The sequence below is a fragment of the Artemia sp. Qi Xiang Cuo genome, chromosome 12 (assembly GCF_049724085.1).
Source record: "Artemia sp. Qi Xiang Cuo chromosome 12, ASM4972408v1, whole genome shotgun sequence".
Classification (NCBI taxonomy): domain Eukaryota; kingdom Metazoa; phylum Arthropoda; class Branchiopoda; order Anostraca; family Artemiidae; genus Artemia; species Artemia sp. Qi Xiang Cuo.
In genome coordinates, this window is record NC_142805.1 from 41435482 (window position 1) to 41460049 (window position 24568).

Genomic DNA, 24568 nt, shown 5'->3' on the forward strand with positions numbered 1-24568 from the left:
CTATCCGTTTTTTAAAGTCCTAACACTCTCACAACCAATTTCAGACTAACCAGAATTTGTTTTTGTACTCTAAAAAATATACGCTAGTCTACTATAGAAAGAAAAATACCATTGATTTAGAAACAATTTTATTGAACATAATTACAATAATAATAATATTTACTGATGCATTTTGTTCTCGTCAATATTTTTCGATAGGACATCTAATGCTGATCGAAATTTATTTATGTGGAGAATTTTCTCTTTTCCAGCAAAACATATTTGCTCCTCCTACTTAAATGTGCTTAATGATATTAAGTATCTAGCATATATATTGTCTTATTTAAGGCATAGTCTACACCAAGCGGTTATTTCCAGAGCCACATTGGGTACTCGTATATTGTTGCTGCTGCTGTAGGCTCCATCATTATTCTCCAGTAATTTAAATGCACCACTCATTTTTTCTCTACTAATATCCTCTCAAATAAACTATTCTCTCTGAATTCAATTCTCTTCCTAGCATAAATTGTAGTGAAAACCATTCCTGTGAAAACCCATTCCATGTGTGTGTGTGTGTGTGTGTGTGTGTGTGTGTGTGTGTGTGTGTGTGTGTGTGTGTGTGTGTGTGTGTGTGTGTGTGTGTGTGTGTGTGTGTGTGTGTGTGTGTGTGTGTGTGTGTGTGTGTGTGTGTGTGTGTGTGTGTGTGTGTGTGTGTGTGTGTGTGTGTGTGTGTGTGTGTGTGTGTGTGTGTGTGTGTGTGTGTGTGTGTGTGTGTGTGTGTGTGTGTGTGTGTGTGTGTGTGTGTGTGTGTGTGTGTTAAATCCCAACCACAAGTCAAGTTATCGTATATTGAACAAGCATCAATGCCTTTCATTGGCTCCTAAAATATGCACACGTCAAACGATACATTTATTGTGCAATTCTTATCAAAAACAAAAACCTTGCCAACTTTTAGAATGTTCACGTGTAAGTTTAATGTCTCAGGCATGGTTTTTCCTTGCGCAATTCATGTGTAATTGTATGTGTAATTCGGACTGTGTATGTCGATACTACTTGGATTCATATTGTCATCAAACATGGACGCAGGAGGGTTAAGGAAATCCCTCTCCAAGGCTTGCAACGGGCTATTTCCAATAATTACAAAATTGAAGAAAAAACTTGGAATACCCACGCTATAAAAGAAATGTAAGCAAGGGTTTCGGCCATCAATTGTTTGATTAATATGTGTAATATTTTAAGACTGAGCTTCAGAGAGAAAGGTCAAACCACGGCGTCAAAGCTTGCGCAAGGACCCCCCCCCCTCGCTATCCGAAATCGAAACCTCTAGAGTAGGGTGCTCTGATATTCTGAATTTGACGGTATTATTTTTGTTAATATCAATTCACTTTTCCTCCACAATCCTCTTCTCCAAGGCCGTATCCAGGGGGGAGGGAAGGTTACCTCCCCCCTAAATTTTGTCCGACATGAAAAAACGTAACAGAAATGTATATAAAACAGATTTTGATGCGTTTTTGAAGTTTTTTCGTAAAACTTCCTCATACTAAAAAAAAATTAACCGCACCGAATTTGACGGTATTATTTTCGTTAATATCAATTCACTTATGATTTAAGCGGTCTTTGATTTGACACCGGCCCTATAAAAGAAATGTAAGCAAATGTTTCGTCAGCATTTATTTTATTGATATGTGTAATATTTTAAGAATGAGCTTCAGAGAGAATGGTCAAACCACGGTGTCAAAGTTTGCCCATTTTATAATGGAGTGACTCCCCTTCGCACCATAGACATACATAGGAGTAGAACCCTATCAGGAGGTCCCAGGACTCACCCCTGCTGCCACCTATAACTTTTTTGCACCCCAAATAAGGGCATAGCCTCCCTAGGGAGAACACGTCACCAAAAGTAATTAGGCACTAGGCTAGCTGTGCATCGAATATTTTGAAGATTTTTTTGAAGATTCTCTCTCTCGCTCGCTCTCTCTCCCTCCCCCTCTCTCTCTCTCTCCCTCTCCCGCTCTCTCCCCCCCCCCCTCTCTCTCTCTCTCTCTCCCTCTCTCTCTCTCCTCGTCTCGTATTATCCTCTCTCTCTCTCTCTCTCCCTCTCTCTCTCTCCCTCTCCCTCTCTCCCTCTCTCCCTCTCTCTCCCTCTCTCACCCTCTCTCTCTCCCACTCACTCTCTCTCTCTCTCTCTCTCTCTCTCTCTGTCTCTCTCTCTCTCTCTCTCTCTCTCTCTCTCTCTCTCTCTCTCTCTCTCTCTCTCTCTCTCTCTCTCTCTCTCTCTCTCTCTCTCTCTCTCTCTCTCTCTCTCTCTCTCTCTCTCTCTCTCTCTCTATAATAATTATAATAATAAAAAAAAAACACAGGGAAACTCCTCTCTTACAGTTGCATAAAGAACTGTTGAATCCCACATCAATCGTATTTACTATTTTCTAATTTGCCTTGAATAACAAGAATTCACGCAACTTAACTAGTATTTTTATGTAGAGACAGGAAAAGGTGGGGGAGGGGGGTATCATTATTAATTTTATTTTTAAGTGAGAACTAATCATCAAAATGAAATGTTTTTAGGTCCTAAGGGTTCTCTTTATGTAGGATTAACCAACGAGTAGGTATTTCAGATTTGAGTAACAAAAATTATTTTATACCATCCATCAGTTGATTGTACCCGTGTCTATTGAATCCAAGGATCTGATTACTAGTTGTTTTAATTGCTATTTTTTTTTAATTTAGTATGTAAAAAACTAGTACTTTTTTGCAGGGAAATACCAATTTCTTAAGAAAAATACCCCCCGGGGCTGAAGCTTCCAATGTTTTAGTCGGTGAAGTGCCGTTTCTCGAGAAACCGATTTCAGCCTTCATTCGTTTAGCAGCGCCAGCACATTTGGGGGATTTAACTGAAGTTCCAGTTCCAACTAGATTCATTTTCTTCCTTCTTGGACCAGTGGTAAGTAGCTATAGTTATAACGCGATGACAAATCGAGAGTTTTCTAAAATTGTTTTTAAATTATTGACATGTTTGTTCAATTAAAAAACCAAATCTACAATTTCGCTCTAACAATTAGTGTAAAAACTACTACAATTCCGGTTTTCTTATTTTTTACACTAAGTCTCTAGCTTAGGAAAACACAGATAGAGCCGTGGGTCAACGAGAGCCTAGGAACATAGATGGCTGTAGAAAAAACTAAATTCAGCTTGAAACACCCATGAGTGGGAGCGCTCCGTCGGGCAATAAATATCCTTCAGAAAGCATCAAATCTTTTTTTAGAGTAAATATCTCACAACATTGAAATGCTTTGTAATTAAATTATCGACTATTTTTCGGGCTGAAATGTTTAGGGAATGAAATTAGGGAAAGAGAAATCAAAGTTTGGTCTGATGCCAGTGGGCTACGGTGTTGGCCGGGTCCAAAATAAGCAGGAGGGCTTGTACCCATTCGAATTGAATGAGCTCCTTCCCACGTTTCTGCGACTACCTCTTCTGAAAGGAGCGATCAAGAAAAACCGAAAACTTAAAATTGATAATAATAATAAGTAATTGGAATGAAACCCATCGCTCTTTGAAATGCTATGAGGATTAAACTGTTTTTATTTCTAATTTTCGTTTCGTATGCTTTTAATGCTTCGCTGGCTCCCAAGACTTCTCATGTTTGCTATTCTGTTAAAGTATCTCCTTATAAAAACGCCGAAGTCGAAGAAAATCAGGTTTAAAGCTAAAACTTGTAATATAAAAGGCAATATAAATGCTTTACCAGAATCACATCCTCGTCGTTTGTCATTGTCTTAATTGAAAAGATGAAAATCATGGTTGCGGTATTAGACGCAACCTAGTAAAGAACAAACTCTAGCTGTCATCTGTCTTCTATCTTCTGTAAGCATTGGTTCGCGGTTCCCACGAGGTTTATTTTTTATTTATTTATAAAATTGCATTTTCTTCTTTTTTTTCTTTTTTTAATATATAGGTAGTAAGTGAGTAATATGTTGAGTCGTGCCACAAAAAAATCTGTATAGATTTTCACGTGGTAGATCTGTTTGATATGATTTTTTTTGTGAAAATTGGTCTTTCATAAAAATGAATTTCTCTCTAGCTTATAGTAACAGAAAATACAATAGAGAGTAAAAGCACTATTGTCCTTGGTGTCTGCTTTTTTGTAGCCCATAGAGCACCCAGCGTTGTCATGTCTTCAACCTAGCTAAATCACTCCATAATTAGAAAGTGATAGCTGTGATCCCAACAAAAAGCTCTCAAGCAGAAAATAAAAAGAAGAATAAAAATCCAAAAAGCAATACAATTTTAATCGTAAAATAAATCGAAAAAGAAAAGAAATGTGCTCAGTTTCTTGAATTTGAGACATTATGTCTTTTTTTCAATCATCTATCCCAACACATTTATGGTCTATCTGCAACCTCTTCAGATAATTCAAAATAAGGCAATTAGAATTCTGGGTACTTTTGTTCATCGCCCAGCTTCAAAATCTCTCGGAAACCCAAACTTTATATGTTTTTCTCATTATACTTAATCTCAAACCACTGAAAGACCTGCATACAGCAATGTGGTATTTTGATATCCAATCTTCAACAAATTACTTCCATGATTTTGGTATAATTGAGACTCCCACTTCTCCTGCCCACCACGTCTGCTCCAAGAAGTATCGCCTTCCCCCAATAAAATCAGAAATAACTAGATTCTCAATCAGATACCAGATTCCTCATATCGTAAATAAACTTAACTTAGTAGAAATGTTCCCAAGTTTCAAGAGCCGATTTTCCTTGAAAAAAAAATATTTCAAAAATAGTTCTTTGTCTGGATGTTGGGATGGATGAATAATAGATATTTGTATGAATTTTGTTGTGGTTTTCTCGCGCTAGGGAGGCCTCCTTTGTTATCTCCTACCTTGTATGTTTATTTTTTATTTTTATTGATACCCTTTATTTGTTATTTCGACATTTTCTTATCTCTGTTTATGGCCGACACACCGAGCCCTGCTCCCCGTCGACCAGTTTAGAAAATTACTTATCGTGTAATTTGTCAATAAAAGACCTTTTCTTGTCTTTTCTTTCCCTTTTTTCATTATCGCTCATAATTTCAGTATAATTCGAGTTAATACTGACTGTACTAATAAAAAAGAGAAGAGACTATCCATAAGGATGGAAAAAAACAATATAATTTATCAGATGATTAATTTTTTCTTCTTAAATAAGTGGTACATTACGCTGTTTTTAGTTTTTATAATTATTTTTTTTGTAATTTTTTTACTTATTTATCTATTTATTTCTTAAGAAAAGAAACCAAAGTTTTCTCTTTAACTGTTAGACTGCTAGCGAATGAATAGAGACTATCTAAGGAGATAGAAAAATAATATAGGTTATCAAATGATTAAATAATTAGTGTAGAATTTCATCTTAATTGATTCGCCCTTTAGAGCGTTTTTTTTTTTTTTTTTTTTTTTTTTTTTTTTTTTTTTTTTTTTTTTTACAAAAGAAAACGAATGTTTACCTGAACGTGTTTTTTTTCGCTTAGGGTGGTTTATCAAGCTATCACGAAATCGGTAGAGCCGTTGCTACTGTTCTAACCGACGAAATATTTCACGAGGTAGCTTACAGAGCTAAAAATAGAAATCATTTACTTACTGGTATTGATGAATTTCTGGACTCCGTCACAGTGCTGCCACCTGGAGAATGGGATCCAAATATCAGGATTGAACCTCCAGCAGCAATTCCGTCACAAGTAAGGCAATTTTGAGTTTTGTGAGTTTTGTGTCTCTTGCTGAATCTGTCTTTCCGTAGCCACCTTTCCTGACTAAATTTTATTTTCTCTCTCTCTCTCTCTCTCTCTCTCTCTCTCTCTCTCTCTCCTCTCTCTCTTTCTCGCTCTATCTCTTTCTCGCTCTATCTCTTTCTCTCTCTATCTCTCTCTCTCTCTCTCTCTCTCTCTCTCTCTCTCTCTCTCTCTCTCTCTCTCTCTCTCTCTCTCTCTCTTTCTTTCTTTTTCTCTCTCTTCTTCTCAATTTCCTCCGTACCATTTTCGATATTATTTTGGGCACACCTTTTTGGTTGTCATACTGAGAATTGTTGACTTCTTTTGTTCTCTGGAATAGATACGGTTTGAAAGGAGAATTTTAAAATGTTAAATGATGAATACCATAAAATTAATCTTAGTTTCAACGTAGCTAAGTCTGAGATTGTTCATGTTAGCCGGAAAGATTCAACTGATGTATCTATTAGAGTTGAAGATACTACGGTTAAGCCAGTGCCTTCGTTAATTTATTTGGACCTCACCATCGGGACTTCCGTGCTCATAGCTACCCGCTTGCTATGAGCAAGCTACCCGCTTGCTATGAGCAAGTTTCCCGCTTGCTCATACTTAGCCACCTGTAAAAGTGAATTTTAGCATTCTACGGTAGTACTGTGGCAAAGAAACTCCATTTCAGTCGCATGATTTTAGCAAGGTTATAAAAAGCAACTGCGCTGCCGCATATTCTGTACGTTGCACCTTTCTGGAGAATGTTTCAGAAATCTGATATTAAGCAAATTCGGTCCTATTACTTTCGTTATGCAAAGTATCTGTTGAAGCTACGTTTGTGGATGCGGAATTCATTTATTAACCTTCATTGTCAAGTTGTAGAACCATGTCAGGCCGTTCGGAATCAGATCAGCGATTTTAGCGCAGGGCTGTCGCACGAGTTGGGGTCCCTCCTGCGGCAGTAGTGTGGATGCAGTGTTTCTAAATACTTGCTCTTTATTTTCAGTATACATATTCGGTATATTTCTATATAGTTATAGAATTCAGTATATCTCTTTTCTTTCTTTGTATTATTTTCAATTCCATCTTTTCGTGTTTTTTTTTTTGTAGTGACGGATTAGAAAATAAATAAATAGAAGGATAACAGTTATTAGGACACTGTACGGGCTCAGAGGTACAGTCTGATTTCTTTTTTCTCACTCACTCTCTGCTAGGACCCTTCAGCCAAGAAGTGCATTGGGGGCTGGGTGCCAGCCATCCTTTGCTTCCACATACCCTTCCTGATTCCCCCCCCCCCCCAGATTTGTCCTGGTACCCATTTGGAGGTTGGTTGACTCTGGCTGTGCTTACAGGTCTCTATGCTTGGTTTCGAAAATTTTGAAAAAAAAAACGACAAATTTACCCTTAAACCTAGATTCTGAAAAATACAAATACGAGCAGGTCAGAGGACACGCTCGCAATTTTTTGGTATATATATATATATATATATATATATATATATATATATATATATATATATATATATATATATATATATATATATATATATATATATATATATACATCAAGGATCTGTGGTATTAAGAACCATGCAGGTATTTTCTTTATATTCTTTCTGCTTATTTTCGTCTTCTCTTTTCCTTATTATTCTTTCGTGTCAGTTATTCTTATTCTTTCTTTCTTATTCGTTCTTATTATTCTATTTCTTTGTAGCAACAACGGAGAAATAAAGAGAAGTTTGTCGAGGAGGTGAATGAGGAGCATGAAGAGGAGAAAGTGCGCGAGCTATCGGGTCTTGTCAGGTCAGGAAAACTTTTTGGGGGCCTGATTAACGATTTGAAAAGGAAGAAGCCATGGTAGGTGGACTTTATAATTTCTGACATAACAGAAAATTACTTTTCTTTTTATCCAGCCAAGGATTACCAATAAGTATCAATAATTACCAATAGGGCGAGTTTGTGATTCTGCGAAACTACAATTATTTCCCTAATACACGGTTTTAAATCAATATTAATAAGCGAAAATTAAATGGGCAGAGCATGCATTTAACCACAGTTCACAGAGTTCAGCTTATTCAAATAGAGAGTAGAATGCAGGAAATGTAAAATAAAATTGCAAAAAAAAACATGTTAGAAAAGCAAATAATATAAACGAAAAAATAATGTGGACCGTTTGGACCCTCTGATCATAAAGATTAAAATTCCTTTGTGTGATTTTGATCTCAAGAAGATGTAACGTTTATTCCTCTCTGGTCAAAGGCATCTTTGAAATCTATGTTTATAAATGGGCTATTTGCACAATTTACTCCCATTATCACTGGGGCTACTACTACTCTACTATAAGTACTAAAAACTTACTGCAGTATCAAGCCGCCTGAGGCCAACATAGGCCTCATCCCAATCTATTCAAAGCCTCCCTCTTTGCACCCTGCCAAGAAGTTCCCATTTTCCGAAACCTTACGACGCCCTCCCACCCTGTTCGGGGACGATCTGCTTTTCCTTTGGTCCTAGACGGTTGAGTTGATACTGTAGAAGATTTATTTGGAAGTGCAAATATATAATAGGTCAAGAAGGAGAATCTTTGGCAATATGTAATCCTTCATCCGCAGAATGTCTCCTAGCCATCTCAACCTTTCTTTACTTCTTACCTTTACTGATATGAAGTAGAAAAGTAGTAGTAGAGAAGTTTTTCTTACTTTTCTCTACCACTGGGGCTGGACGGTTGATATTGCCCTGGAGGTAGATATTTTGGCGTTTTGATATTATTGCGTTGAGAATAAAAAATAATCTGCGGGTTTTAGTGTAACCCCGAGTTTACTTACATAGCCATAGATCCTCTTACCCCTAGTGGCGCATAGGGCAGCAATGGCTGACCTCCACGTTGGACAATCGTGAGCCAGTGACCTCAGCTCGTCGAGGGATGGTCGTATAACTGTTGCCTCAAGGGAATAACCAAGAGTGATCCATCGTCTGCCACTTTTCTGGAGACCCAGTGGAGTCCAGCACCAACCGTCAGAGGGACGTCGTTCTTGCCTCATTCGAGTCATATGACCCCAGTATCGCCATCTTCTAATTCGGACACCGTCGGTCATTAGAGGTTGATTGGTGAGAAACCTGATCCGGCTGTTGGGTGCTATATCAGTCCAGCAAATTGCAAGTATTCTTCGCAGGCTATTGTTCTCAAATCCAATTCCAGAGTTTGCACCTACTCTATCCTGTTTGAAAGAATTTCAATTATTGTGTTTTCCGTATATCCTTTACACATAGCTTGATTTATATATAATATATATCTTAAATCTGATATTTTGATTTTTTTTTAATGCAAATGTTGCCAATACAAAGCATTAAACCTGAATTTTGAGATTCACGTTGTGACTGCGTCCCTCACTGTATTTGAAATTATTCCCTAAACTATTATCATAGCATTTCTGGCTATAAAGACAAAATATACTAGTACTGTTCATATTTAATTTAATTATGCAGGGTGTTTTAAAAGCCGCTCTTTGGTGCAGGAAGAACAATCGACCAGCAAGCTTAAAATAACATAGTGCATTCAGGTTGTCAAAAAGGTCTTATCTGCCACATTTTCATGAATGGTTAAGGTTATTAAATTGTAAATTTCATTGAATATCGGGAGTAATATTGCACTAAATCAAAAGACTCCATGTGTTCAAGTTGTCAAAATGGCGCATCTCAGGAACGACTACGGGTATTCGACGATCTCAGGAACGACTACGGGTATTAAGTTGAAACTTTCAAAGAATGTTGAGGGGCTGTTGAACTGAATCAAAAGACACTAATTAGAACTAGTAAATCAGAATCAAATATTTTAATTTATAAGCCAGAGACATGAAACACTGGAGAAATATTCATGTCATGGTTAACCAATAACAAAACTTAGGCAATAAAAAACAAACAGAGATTAATTTTTAAAAAAGTTTTCAAAGAAAAATAAGGATCCATATTAAACTTAATACCAGCAGCAATAAATGCCTATAATATTTCCAACTCAAAGTAAAAAGGTAAAGGTAAAGGATGCGGCACTAGATCCTTAAGGTCCAAACCGGTGGTGCTGATCTCCGTTTCGTGGCCCTTCAGCCAGGAAGTGCAATGGGGGGCTGGGGGCCAGCCAACCTATGCTTTCGCAAACCCTTCCTGTTTACCTTCCCCAGATTTCTCCAGGTACCCAGTTAGAGCTGGGTTGACTGTGGCTAAGCTTACAGGGTCACACCACTGACCCGCGTCCCAAACTAAGAAACTGACCACACCAGGGATCGAACCCGAAATTCTCGGATTCTCAGCCCAGCCCATCTCAAAGTGACCAGAAATAACTATTAAAGAATAAATGAAACCAAAAGGAACTGAAATTTAAATAAACTAATATAGCAAAAGTAAAGATAATAGGTACAAAGATAGATGAATAAATTAATCTTAATATTGAATATTCAAGTCAAACTTCAAACGAACAAAAAATATTACAAACCGGAGTTTGGCTACTTTCCCCTTCCCCCTTCCCTAACCGTAAAAGTCTAAAGGCTTTTGAGCCATTTGCGTTTCACGAAAACGAATTATGTTTGAAATGTTTTCTTTTGTATTTACAACATTAAAAAAAGACATTACAGTGAAATAAAATCTTGAATTACCGAGTTTAAATGAATTTGTGTCAATATCTATCATATATTCAGTTTGTGTTCATTAGTTTTTTCCAGTCATTTTGGATATTATATTGATTTATTTTTCATTTGTCGTCGTTATTTTGAAAAACAAAAGCACATGTTCAAGGTAAACATAGTTGTCAATAAAATGCAAACGAAGCATTAGGTTCTTCACTTTTACGGTTAGGGGAGGGAGAAGGGTAAAGTAGCCAAACTTCCGTTCCTAGTAACTTTTGTTCGTTTTGAGTTTGAATTATTATAAGAATTTATTTCTGCTAATCTTAAGTTTAATATGGTCTTTACTTTTTTTTGAAAAACTTCTTTTTCGGCAAGCTTTTTTTTAATTGATTGAATAAAAAGACGGATCTCTATCACAACTATTGACCTAGATGCCCAAGAAAAAGGACTAAATAAGCCGTCTATAAAAACTAAAATGAAAAGAAAAAGTACGTTTCCCTCACTTCAAAATATAGCTAATTTATGATATGTGTTGAAATGAGTTAATTATGGAGCTATGTAAAAAGATGTTGAAGTCCCTTCCCAATATACCTTTTTTCTGATTTTGAACGCACTTCCTGTAGAAATTATCATATAATTTTTTTGTTATTTGGCCCCTGCCCCCCCCCTCTCCCCGAAAAAAAAACTGAGCACGTGGCTGCAGTCATTACTTCAGTTACTACTTTATTTTTCAACTGCTTCAGAATATGAGGGTATCCAAAATGGAAACTTATCATTAGAAAACCAGATTTGCTTTAGCAGATATAGGATATTCATCAAATAATTAAAACAAAATTCACACTAAAAGTTAATGTCATCTTATTGGTTTGAAAAGTGTTAATGATCCAGATAAATATCCTAAAAAAAGAAATGAAAAAGACCTCCGAAAGAAAAAGGGGAAATGATCTAAATGGTCTTCTTTTTTTAGGTACTTTTCTGATTTCAAAGATGCCTTCTCTCTTCAATGTATTGCTGCGTTCACATTTCTTTACTTTGCGTGTTTGACGCCAATTGTCACATTTGGTGGTTTATTAAGTGATGCCACAGGAAGACGTCTTGGTACAATTGAATCTCTCTGTTCTGGTTTTGTCTGCGGAATTATCTATGGATTTTTCTCTGGTCAGCCACTTACCATTCTTGGCTCAACTGGACCTGTTTTAGTGTTCGAGACAATTGTTTATGATTTTAGCACGTAAGTAGTAACACTAGAGGATTTTTTTCTCTTTTTTAAAATATAAATTGTGCGATTCTAATGTAACTTCTTACCCTTGATTTAAAAGCGCAATTTGAACTTTTCACAGTTCACCGTTTTGAGGGGATGATTGGAATTTTTTTTTTGGAAAATATAGGATTTCTTTACCTGAATAGTTTTGTTTGTGAAAGTTTTTGTAATGTAACTATTTATGGTGATTTCAAAAGTGCAATTAGTTTTCTTTTCCCAGTATTTGCTTACATATTAATTTGTGACATTTGTTTTAGGAATTATCCTTTTACAGAACATTCGCAGAATTATCTAGAAAAAATTGGCATTTACCGAATTTGCAGAAAATAAGTTTGCTTTTCTAAAACTACAGATGCTACAAACAAATGTAGCCTAATAAAAACTAATGATTAGCCTTAAAGTTTTAGTAGCTCGAATATTAAAATTTCTAAGAGGTCTACTTGCTTGGATGAGACAAATAAAAGCAGATTACCATTATGTTTGTTTAACCAGTTTCCAAATAATGTACACAACTGGATGATCTTCCATTATATGTAAAGTTTCTTGGCTTAAAGCAAAACTCTTTTCAACAATCCTTACTTATTCTACGGATGATGCAAGCTGCTCTTTCTTTAGCCCTCTCCTCTTTCTTTAGTAGCTCTTTAGTAGTTAGCTCTTTCTTTCTCCTTTTTACAGTAGAGATTTTAATCATTAAATCATTAGTGCTAAAATCATTAATGAGGGCACCTAAATTAGTTTGTGGGTAATTATGCAATGTGCATTATCCCAAGCTTTTACAAACATTTGTTCTATATGATTTATAAGATTGAAAAAATTATATGGGTGACACATTACTCTTTACCAATTCAATACTGTTGCGTTGAATATGATAAACTCATCCAATTTTTCTTATCAAGAAAATATTACTTACCTTTTCATTCTAGTTGTAAATAGGGACACAATTTTCCTAGTTGCCTCTTTGAAGGAATTCTGGCTCTATTTTGATTTAATACTCATGTTCCCAGTATTTAGAAATAGTTGTCATTGTAAATTTGTCTTACAATTGTAGATAAGACAAATTTTGAAACTGTATTTTCGAAACTATAAGCCAAAGAAAGGGACTCGATATTAAATGTCTTTTTTTGTCACTGGTTTTGAATTATGTTTTAAATTTTTCTTTTTTTAGGGGCTATGGTCTCGACTATCTAGCCTTACGTCTTTGGATCGGAGTATGGATAGGAGTTATATTAATGATTCTAGTAGCTGTTGATGCGTCTGCCTTTGTTTGTTACATAACTCGTTTCACAGAAGAGAATTTCTCACTCCTGATTGCCACCATTTTCATCTATAATGTAAATTATTTTTTTGCTATTTATTCTTTTTACATTTAGTTATTCTTTTAGTTACACATTTCTTTATTTCTAACTTGTAGAATACCCGACATAGTTTTATGTATATATTATTTACCAAACGGAGACTGAGTCACTCATCTAGACTGATTCGGCATTTTTACAGTGGTTTTTAGTATTTGTTTATTCTTAAAAAGAATGGTTCCCTCGAAAAGATTTAGAACTTTAACAGGGTGGCGAACGTAGTTCAGAGTTTTGATTTGCAAAGTAAGTATTGTCATGAAATTTTGATTATTATTTTTTTAGGTAAAATAATCTTCTCTGCCAGTTTTTATATTTTTTAACAGTTCCATGGTTTGAGGTAGACTGAAAGCGTAGCTTTTTATAAATATACTAATTTTGGCTGAAAGATTGGCCATTTGTAGCTTGGAATGCTATGAATAAGCAGGCATAGGCATTTTTAAGCCACAATATAAAAACAGATTTGCTTGAATTAATAGACAGAATCAGATGTTCTATTTATGTCAGTAAATGTAAGTTAATTCAAAATTTTAGCTGCTTATTACTTAGTATGGGTAAATAATAAGGTAGGTAATCACTGGTTACTTTGATTTATTGGAAAGAAATCAGACGGAAAAAATATATATACCATTTGATTCCCCGTACAATAATCTTTCTAAATGTCTCGATTTCAGAACTCACATAATTTCAGATAGCAACCGCAACTGACGATTGTTTGAAACAGATCAAAATATATCTAAGATATTTAATAGACATAGAGTAATATACTGATAAACGACCCGGTTGGACAACTGTAAAAAATATATAACAAGAATATGTTATATTATAAGAGTATCATTAAATTATAATTAATATGTTATATATATCACGGAATTATATATCATCATAAGAGGCAAGTAACAAACCCGTTCAAAAATTTTTGGGAACTAGCTTTAGTGAGGGTTTGGGAGGTTCAGCTCCTCCCTCCTTCCGCCCAAAACTTGTAGGATCCCTATCGAGATTGAGTTTGGGCTACGACACCGAAGGAATTGTTCCCAGTTTCTCTCTTTATTTAAATCTTTTAGATTAGCTTTTACTGAATTTCTTTTTTAGGCTATTGCCAAATTGTTTAAAATCGGCCTCAAATATCCACTTGATCCTCCTTTAGTGGAAAATTGTACATGCACCCCCAATAATTACACAGAAATGGATAGAAGTTGGACGGATGTTATGGATTTACCAAATTGCACTGTAAGTATACAGTTATTTTTATTTATAAATAATTTCTGAGACCACACTGGCTAATCATGATAAACAAAAAATCGCGAAGAAAGGAAACGAGGACAATTAACAGCCAGTGAAAAAATTGAAAAATTATGCAAATATTTCGGTCAAGACCTCCGCTTGACCGTCCTCAGTGCAGAATAAAACTGATAATGTTTTACCCTTTCACCGTTACTAGGAAAGGGTCGTCCAATTTTAGTTTCGGGTTTTAATTTTAAGGTTTGTTCTTTTTATATTTTTATCAGTTTTATTCTGCACTGAGGACGGTCAAGCGGAGCTCTTGACAGAAATATTTGCATAATTTTTCAATTTTTTCACTGGCTGTTAATTGTCCTCGTTTCCTTTCTTCGCGATTTTTTTTTTTTTTTTTTTGTTTATTTGTTTTTTTTTTTTTTTGAAAAAGCACAAATCATGGTGCTCTCTTGGTTTAAAATAATGGTGCTGAATTTTTGAAACTTTGTTATCAAATCACTCAATTGACTACTCTTAAGCTTTTTGCTTTCACAAGAAAATCCCCTTAAAGTAAAGAATAATACCAGCGTAATTTGACGAAATAATTTTGGTATTGGAACGTTCAATAATTGGCAGAAGTGAGTGGGCACTGAACGCTTGTAACATATTTCACCAAAATTTATTAACTCATCATGAGGAGGGTTGGAAGCAAAGAACAGCGCAAATAATCTGATGCAGCTTCTTCTTTCACTAGTGTCACTTGAGTGTTGGTCAAATTTGCTTGAATTATTTCAAAAAAAAATTCCAATTAGTAGAGTCGTTGAGAATGAGCTCAGTACTGCTACTAAACGGAGTACAACCAGTTCAATTAAATACCCATTAAACTGCTTTGTTAATTTTCAAACAAATAAGCGTACGCATACACAAACAGACAAAAACTCATGACCATTTTTGTCTCTGGCGGATTGTTACATTATAATGAAGACCAGCAGTTTTTCCTTGTCATTTTCACCGTTTTGTTTTCTCTTGTTTTCTGGAGCTGGCCAATCTGGCTACTGCATCCCTCGGTTCGTGATGATTAAGCCAGGAAAGAAATAATCTAGTGTTTAGATGTTTCCTAATTTTTGCACTTCCTCGCTTCTTCTCTAATTTCAGTTCTTTATTGTTGGTATTGTTATTATATTTAAGCCTAGTTGCTGAAGTAATTTTTCGTATCCAGTTAATTTTCTATTCAGTTAGCCGACTCTAATTAGTTGTGAGAACGTAAAGAACTCTGCAGCCTTTGCAGCTTTATGGAAAATGCAGATATCAGGCCAGGTGGATGAATATGAAATTATATTTTTGAAAGCTTCGCGCGCTTCTTGCCTGGGGCCCAAAAATATTATTTGTGATTATCCATTATATAATCATTATTAGATAATCTATTAGATAATCCAATGTAGAGCGTGTCTACAGCGTGTGAGCTGAAGTGAAGATTTGTGATATCTGTCAATATGGATTATTTGAGGTTGGTTCGCCAAGCTTTCATTTCTTCGAGTTTCAACTTGAAGCTAGACCAAAATCTAAAAGCACTCAACATGTGCGAAGGTTACCTGGCCCCATTACCAAAATACTTTTTTCTTTAATAATAGATAGCAAAGTTTGGTGATCCAAAAAAAGGAGTATTTTCCCGCGGTTCCGAAAGTTCTGCCATGTCCTTTTACAAGCTATTGTTGTTTGTGATTTCGGCTGAGTTTGCTATTTTGTTTTCTGTGCTTGGGACTATGGACAAATTTCACATATGCCTCCTAAACTTAAATAGTTCTCCCGTTGCTAAGATATAGTAATCATAGATAACTCTTTGCTCCTATTTCAGCAGTAATATTAGAAGGTTGGTCCACGACACGAATATTAATTTTGAACTAAGAGAGATAGAATTTTCTCTGGACAATATCAATATTCCTTGAACAGCTGATAAAATATTATGACATCAGTTTCTATGCAAAAGTTCGTTCATAAGATACACGATTTTGAATATTCCAAAAGGCTTGACAGCTTAATTGTTGCGTTACATATGAAAAAAAAAATACTCTATGCAATAACCAGCTAAGTTTTGATTTGGTTTTAAGACCAGATAAGCCCTGATTTGATGCAAAAATCAATTGTTTTCCCTTTTTCTTCCTCCCATTAACTTTTTATCAAAAAGTAGGCATGTTTCATATTTTTTGAAACAGAATGCTTATTTGAAGCAGGATCGGGTTAGTATTGTTAGTTTGTACTATTGGGAGCCACAAAGTGGGCCACTGTCCCCTCAAGTCACACCCCTCGCCCCTCTCACAGCCAACTTTTTAGCAGAAACGTAGGTATGTTGCACCCTGTTTGAACTGGAATCATGTAAGGATTTTGAATCTGTATTACGACCAATGTGGATCCGTGGCCTCTGTAACACCATTTTCCAGTGCTCTACAGTGAACTTTTAGGAAAAACGTAGGCATGCAGCACTTTGTTTGAACAGGAATCACACAATAGGTATCTGTATATGTAATGTAATGTATATGTATCAATATGTATCTGTATATGTAATGTAATGTATGTGTATCATTATGTATGACTGGATAACAAAAATGGCCAAGTGGCCATTCCAACTTCTCTCCTCCCCCTCCTACTGCCTATTTTCTAGTATTAAGATAGGTGTGTTGAACCTTTTTTTAAGCATACTTATGCTAGCATTCAAACCTGCACTACTGGAGGGCCAAAATGGACGCCTGGGCCCTCCCTGTTCACAACTTTTTATTTTAAAGGTAGTCGTATTGGACCCTGCTTGAAGTGGAATCACGTAGGATTTGCAATCTATTATTACTAAGGGCATGGAGTGGGCTTGTAGCTCCCTCTTATAGCCCCCTAAAGTGCAAGCAAAAAAAAAGAAGAAGAAAAGTAGCTGAAAAAGTAGAGCATTATGGTGATATTTGGAAAACAGGAAAGAAGAGTTCTTATCAACCGAAAATTTTGGGGATAAAGTCCTGTAAATTATGGAATCATTGCACGTAAATCTTAGCCCTATAACAGTGCTGAAGGAAAGCTGAGCCTGGTATGTCATAATTGTCAGCCAAATTATCCCCATTAAGGATAAGTTGATGGGAATTCCTGGTTAATCTTTCGACTAAGAAAATATTTTCCTTCCCATCCCTCGCCAATTTTAGGTGATACTAGTGTGCCTCCATGATAATTATAAATGCAAAAATTGTATCATTGAAAAGGATTTTGTTAGCTATAATTATTGGCTATAAACTTTTTTTTATTTTAAAGAATTTTTATTTATTAAATCTAGAGATTTTTTCTCTCTTTTTTTTATATTGAGGAAGAATTTTTGTTTTTTAGTTTTCATTCTCTGCTATTTTACAATGTTACATATTATTGTCACATATTATTCTACTAATCTAATTATTGTAGTGGTTTTTGGAAGAACTGGAAAATTGCGCTAGAAACCCAAAACATGAAAAATCCGGAGACACTTGACAAGGTATGACAAAATACTTGATGGCAGTGCGTGGTTGGGGACAAATCATCCGACGCTTTCCGTGTTTTTTCCCCAAATTTTTCGAGGTACCCATTTGGATCTGAGTCGCCTCTTGGCTGACCTTGATTTTTTACTTTGAAGCTGGGTCGAACCTTATAGAGTCACATCGCTGATCCCCGTTCCAAACCAAATAACCAGTGGCACTGGGACTTGAACCCCGTCCTCACATGCCAGTGATTTCAAGCTCAACGCGCTAAACACTCGGCTAGGACTGCTTCTTCTTGAAGCTTCCCATCAATTTAAGTTTCAAATGTGAATTTATGGAGAAGTTTGTTGAAAGAAGGGTCAACTTTAACACACTTCTATTTTGCAGGCCTATAATGGAACTCTAGTCGGTTCTGATTGTAACAAACTGACATGGTACCCGAACGTGTTTCTAATGTCTGTTCTTCTGTGCTTTACTACTTATATTCTATGCGTGTCCCTTAAAGGAATGAAAACAAGTAGCTTTTTCCCAGCTAAAGTCAGACAGCTTATCAGCGATTTTGGTGTTTTCGCATCAATTTTATCAATGACTTGTATAGATTATTTCTCCGGAGTTCATACGCCAAAGCTAGAGGTAAGACACTTTATTGCTTACCAGTTATATTGCCTTTTTTATTAATGAGTGCTTGTACCAACAGCTTTTTTTTTCGTGAGCTGTATAGAAATGTGGCCTTGAAAATAAACTAAAAATAAAACTTCTGTCTTGAAGTTGGGTTCCTTCCAGAACTACTGTGCTTTTTTGTGGTTTTGTTCTTATGTGCTTATGATTGTTATACAATTTGCGGTCTTCTAACAAATCTGACAAATTTGACGAGTTGAAAATTAAAAGTCTATATAATTTTAGAAAATATCCGAACTTCATTTAAAAAATCTTCACTTTTAATGTTTTCATTTTATTTGGTGATTACTGAATGTTTTTTTTTCTTATTTTGAGAGCAAATCTGTTTCAACTAAATCTAACGACATAAGATACGTTATATTATCACTATTATTGACTTGGCTACTTTTTTTTCTGTTTTTTAAGACAATTTTTGGTTACTGTTCCTGCCGGCTATAGAACCTTTGTGGGGATTAGTCTTGTATATATGTTGTACGATGTTTTTGTTGAAATGTATCTTACCTGAAAGGTAACTTTAGCTGTGTATCGTTTTACAATATTTAGAAAAGGGTGTGTCTAACATATTTGGAATTTTTACCGTAGAGTGAAGAAAAAGTTTTAAAATTTTTGCGGCAATAGCTCTCTTTCAAAATTTAAGCGAGAAAAATCTATAAGGCTTGTAGTTTGTTGCTGAATAATTTGGCTTCATTCTGGTAAGTTAGGTAAATCTTTATTAATACAGCTAGTTACAACATCTTCAACTTTTATTTTTTAACAATCATAAATAATCAAATAAATAACACTTTCGCACTGAAGAAAAATCTATGAGGGTTTGCGGACGTGCGATACTGACGTATCAAATTATTTATTTAATTAAAATCAATATAATAATACTAATAATAAAAATATATGTAATAATAAAGAAATAAAAGTAACAAAAATGAAATGGCTCAAGTAAAAATAATAATAAATAAAATAAAAAATAAAAATAAAAGCAAATCCGCTCATCGTCAATCCTCATTACTCAACTCTCCCCCACCCTGCCCTCCCAACCCCACATACTCCCTCATACCCACCCTACCACCCATAATAAAATTCAACAATATTCATCCCAAATACAATCGTTTAAAATCTTTTAAACCAAGGTACATGTACCCTCGCCCTAATGCTCACTGGTAGCTCATAACGTACAGATAGACCCAGGTGTTTCATTGAAGATGAAGACCGGGACCCACGACGCAAGTCAACAGCTATATTATCACTTTGCCTAGTTCCATAATTGTACAGGTCACTTTTTATTTCGTAAAACTTTTAAGAAAAATGGGGGCTAAACCTGCCTCATGTTATGTATACATAAAATTATGTTTGATAGTCTTTAAACTGGAGATTCAGAATAATTTTCGGTCTTAATCATCTCTGGGGCTCTCCGCGTTCTGAAATAAATACGACTCTTCATATGTTTCCGTTGTGAACGATAAGATGTAGATTCAACTTTCTCCTTTTTTCTCCCTGTTGTAAAAATTGAAAGGATTGCTCCGTCGGGTTGGGATTGATGGTAGACTAATGTATCATTTGCGCTTAGATATCTTTTAAACTTTTTTGCATGTATAGAATGAACTGGGTAGCGCAGGCACCGATCTTCTGATTCTCCCATACGAAATATTTTTAAGGATTCTAATATTTCTTTCCGTAGTGACTAGCTTTTGATTGCATTTACATATTAAATTGCTCCATGAATTTAAGTTTCTCCATTTAAATTCGTTACGTCTAGCAGTAAGATTATATTTTCAATGATCTGTAATAGTTGAGGGGAAATTTCATTTTCAGACTCTCCTCGTGCATGGTTTCATATTACTTTTGGTAATTTCTGTGTATTTATGTTTTTTTTTATGTTTTACTTTGTAGGTCCCTTCAGAATTCTCTCCAACTTACGAGGGCCGTGGATGGCTAATTGATCCGTTTACAAATCCAATGTGGACAATACCTGCTGCCATTTTGCCGGCGCTTCTTGCCTGTATTCTCATTTTTATGGATCAACAAATCACTGCTGTTATTATCAACAGACGAGAAAATAAGCTTAAGGTTTCCTTGTTTTTTTGTTGTTTTTTTTCTTGTTTTTTTTTTTGGAACATGAGCTGTTCATATATGTCTGGGGTCCTTTTTTTAGTTTCTCCATGAACATATTGGATGAATCCTGAATAAGAAATTCTTTCTAGGATGTTTTCTAATATTAGTAAGATTTTTTCTAGTATGCTAGTATTTTTTCTAATATTTTTTCTAGGATGCTCAGCTTTTTACGTTGCGCGCGTCAAAAACCAAGTGGTCTATCTCACACTAAAAATTGTATTCGAGAGTGAAAATGGGGCTTTTAAGTGTTTGTGGGAACAGTTTTTTTGAGGATTTAAATTAAAAACTAGATTAAAAAAAATTGCGGTGTTTAGCCGGAGAATATTACTTCATGTTGGTATTTTGTACGTTAACTTATGAATGGTAGTTTCTGAGCTTAAGAAGGCTGCAATGATAGCTATAACAATAACTACAGGTACCGAAAGAAAAAAGCGTTTTGAAGAAGCTGTTTAGTGAAGAAAAATTTAAACTACTGCTTATTCAGAAATAGTAAATATTACCTGAGGCTAGTTTCATTTTACTTTATAATCAGGAAAGTAGGTTTTAAGTACTTTGGAATGGAGTATAAAACTCTTGGGAGGATGCATCGGACAATAGAAAATCACCATTTTAATCGCTGTCGAAAAATCTTTACTGAGGGTTTAAAGCCAAAAAAAAAAAGCAGCTTATGACAAAACATGTTTTTGTCCAAGTTTAATGAAGTAAGTAGTATAAGCCTGGAGAACTAACTGGAGAGAAGGAAAAATATTAAGAAAACAATTCTTACTTGATAATAGGCAGAATAATCATAGTTAACATATTTTGCATGCGGCTAACCTTTATCTTCACTTATTTCAGTGTTTTTCCAATTTTTCTAATATATTTATCATTTTTTGAATAGCTTTTCTTCAGTTCTGAATCATCGCTGATACAGAGCAACCTTTAAAAAATTTGTTTGTAGATGACGTTAAAGTAAATGCAGTGGCGTTAAATAACAAATTCAGAAATAGTAAATATTACCTGAGGCTAGTTTCATTTTACTTTATAATCAGGAAAGTAGGTTTTAAGTACTTTGGAATGGAGTATAAAAATCTTGGGAGGATGCATCGGACAAATTTTATGTTAATAACATAAAATTTATGAAATAAGTCTATTGACTGAGGACAATTCTATGAAAAAGAATAGTATAGATAGCGCTTTGTTTCAGGAAAATGGCCAGAATATTGAGTTGACAGTGGTGCATTTAGCAGACTTTTCAAAATTTTCGATAAAGGTTATCGCAAAACAAAACGAAAAATTTCTTATAGAAACCGAAAAACCCTGAAATAAGTGAAGATAAAGGTTAGCTGCATGCCAAATGTTTTATTTATGATTATTCTGCATATTGTCAAGTAAGAATTGTTTTCTTAACATATTTGCTTCTCCCCAGTTAATTCTCTAGGCAAGTAACTAATGGCAAGCACGACAAAGATTCACTGAAGGAATCTTATGGAAAATTTGAGAAAGGCCTTTTCATTTTGGACATGAAATTATTTGATGCTGAACACTGTCAATACTTGCTGCTTCTAGCTCTGTAACTTGAAGTTTAGCGTGTATATCATGAAAATATTTGAGACTTCATATTAAACACGCAATAAAATTCTCATAACATTCTCGTGATTCAACTATTTTTCCTGTTGATGTTGTATTAAGCATGAAACCGCTGCTTGTAAGCACTTTTTTATTTATCAACAATAATTTTCACTGTTTTTCGTTTTTTCAGCTTTTGCAAAAACATTGTTTTGAATATTCCTTAGTAATCGAAATTTTTAAACACTTGCTTTCACAAAACAAAATCTTTCTAGCCCGAGATAGCTAGTGATTTTCTTTAATAGTCTTAGTGATTATTGCGCTGATTTAGGGATTTTTTTGCTTAGGCAATATAAAAATCACTAGAAATAGTGATAAATCACTAGGGCTGGCAACCCTGTATAGATAGCTAGTGCTAGCTCTTAATCATACTAGCTCTTGTTTCACCTTCATTTTTTTGGGGCATTAATTTATGGTAATTTGTTGATCATTTTTGTTATCATTCGAAACTGAACGATTTGTAAATGCCATTTTGTAAATACCAAAAGTTAAACAAAACAATTAAACAGCAAAATTAATTTTGTTGTTCTCACAAACAATTGTTGGCCATCAAAACAAAATGCTGATCGTAATAATAGATTTGTTAATTAATAATAATTTCTGCGTTAATTTCTGGCTGATTAATAAATAGGGTTAACGTCCAGAAAGTTTATAATCATCTAAATGTTTATGCCTGTCATTCAGATGAACTGGATTCCATATAATTTTTAATTTTGCAGCTGGCTAGAACGTTATTCTGTAGTATGGGTGGCAAAAGATTTCAACATCTAATTGCTAATATTTATACATAAGGTTAAAATGCATGAATCCAACCCAGGCTCTTGTGGAAAGAGTGGAGGAAGGATGTGACTACACAATAATTACGCCCAACGTTACTCTGGCCGAACCTATATTCGTCTAGCTCACGGGTTGTGTTTGATAATTATCAGTATTTTTTCATCATAATTTTTCATCAGTATTCTTCATCATAAAATTAGTTGTGACTACTCACCTATATGCTACATCTTTATCATTCGGTTATTAGATCTTTATTTACAAAGACACGTTTAAGTTTGTTCTTTTAAAAACATTAAAAAAAAATAAGAAGTTTAAGTAATATTCCCAAAAAATATTTGAAAGAAAGAAAATGGGCTTTGGAGGGAAAGAAGACGTGCCCAGGAGCGCTTCTCTGTTTATTCGTGCCTTGATATAAAATGTTTTTTGTTTGTTTTTTTGCAGAAAGGCTGTGGTTATCACCTTGATTTGTTTGTTTTGTCAATTTTAATTATCATCAATTCATTTTTGGGTCTTCCATGGTTTGTTGCAGCTACTGTTCTCTCTATTAATCATGTCAACGCCTTAAAACTGGAAACTGAATGTGCAGCACCGGGTGAAAAGCCTCAATTCTTAGGAGTAAGGTAAGCACTCTCTTCTGAGTAAGGTATATTCAGAATCTCCACTGAGTAAGGAGTAAGGTATATTAATTATTAATTTATATTTCCTTTAGCTTCTATATAATAGATTGATAGATAGATATTTATTGCAAAACAAAAGCCTCTTTGGGCCATGGCAAAAACAAACACAGTTGTACATATTCTCTTCTGACACACAGACGAATTATTTTGTATACCTTGATTACTAATATACTTTGATATTCTTTGGAGTTCTTGATGTGCGGTCCGCTGCTCCCTCGTCGTTCATCCTCGCCGGTCTCAATTTGTCTCTCGTCTGTATACAGACAATATTTTGAACTTAAGTCGCACTATCCAGTTCGGATACACGCGATGTAGTACTACACACACCCCAAGTCAACCGCAGTATACTCTCTTTTGACATACAGACGAATTATGCATAATGTACTTTGGGTTTGAATGGAGTGTTCTGTCAAAGGGTATGGTCAGTTGATGATGCATAAGAATCATAAAAATAATTACTCAAACCTCGATAAAGCATTCACTAATTTTTGTTTTTAGGCCCTTTTTTCCTATTGCCTTTTTTCCTAGGTTGGATCAAAGATAAAGAACTACTTAGACAATAGGTGCAAAATCAAAACTACACTTTTTCAAAAAAATAATGTTGGATCCTAATAAACTTTGACCTCTATTTGATATAGAAATTTATATAAATTAGTATCTAGCCTGCCTGGATAGTTTCTAGCTCTGCTGGATAATCTCTTGCTCTCAGTCGCGCTTGATTTTGTAATTCTTATTAAACTCCCAGTTTAATAAGAATAGAATAGTTTAATAAGAATAGAATAGTTTAATAAGATGCTGAGTTTCCGATCTGATCAGTTTTCCCGTATTATTTGGGTGTTTTTTTTTACAATTAAAAAACTTTGGCACGTTCTGCGGATGAAGGATTGCAGATTGCCGAAGATTGTCCTTTTCGGTCAACCACCTAGGGCTAAACGGAATGCAGGTCGTTCGCGGTTGAGGTGGGAGGATGTCATAAAGAAAAATTTAAAGTGAATGGGAACTTACTGGGAGGGTGTAAAGAGGGAGGCTGTGAATAGATTGGGATAGAGGAGGAGCTGTGTTTGCCTCATGTGGCTTGGTGCTGCGGT

General features: G+C 35.0%; 1 protein-coding gene across 6 annotated transcripts in view; it reads left to right on the forward strand.

Annotated features, from left to right (window-relative positions):
* LOC148946124 (sodium-driven chloride bicarbonate exchanger-like) overlaps positions 1–24568 on the forward strand; it is a 184890-nt gene that overhangs the window by 147493 nt on the left and 12829 nt on the right. For all 6 annotated transcript variants that reach the window (XM_089098139.1, XM_089098135.1, XM_089098140.1 and 3 more), the window contains 9 exons: positions 2735–2920; positions 5494–5700; positions 7429–7571; positions 11295–11558; positions 12754–12919; positions 14030–14167; positions 18022–18267; positions 20197–20373; positions 23245–23423. In XM_089098139.1, coding sequence (XP_088954265.1) covers positions 2735–2920; positions 5494–5700; positions 7429–7571; positions 11295–11558; positions 12754–12919; positions 14030–14167; positions 18022–18267; positions 20197–20373; positions 23245–23423 — 1706 coding nt within the window. The remainder of the gene's footprint in view (positions 1–2734; positions 2921–5493; positions 5701–7428; positions 7572–11294; positions 11559–12753; positions 12920–14029; positions 14168–18021; positions 18268–20196; positions 20374–23244; positions 23424–24568) is intronic.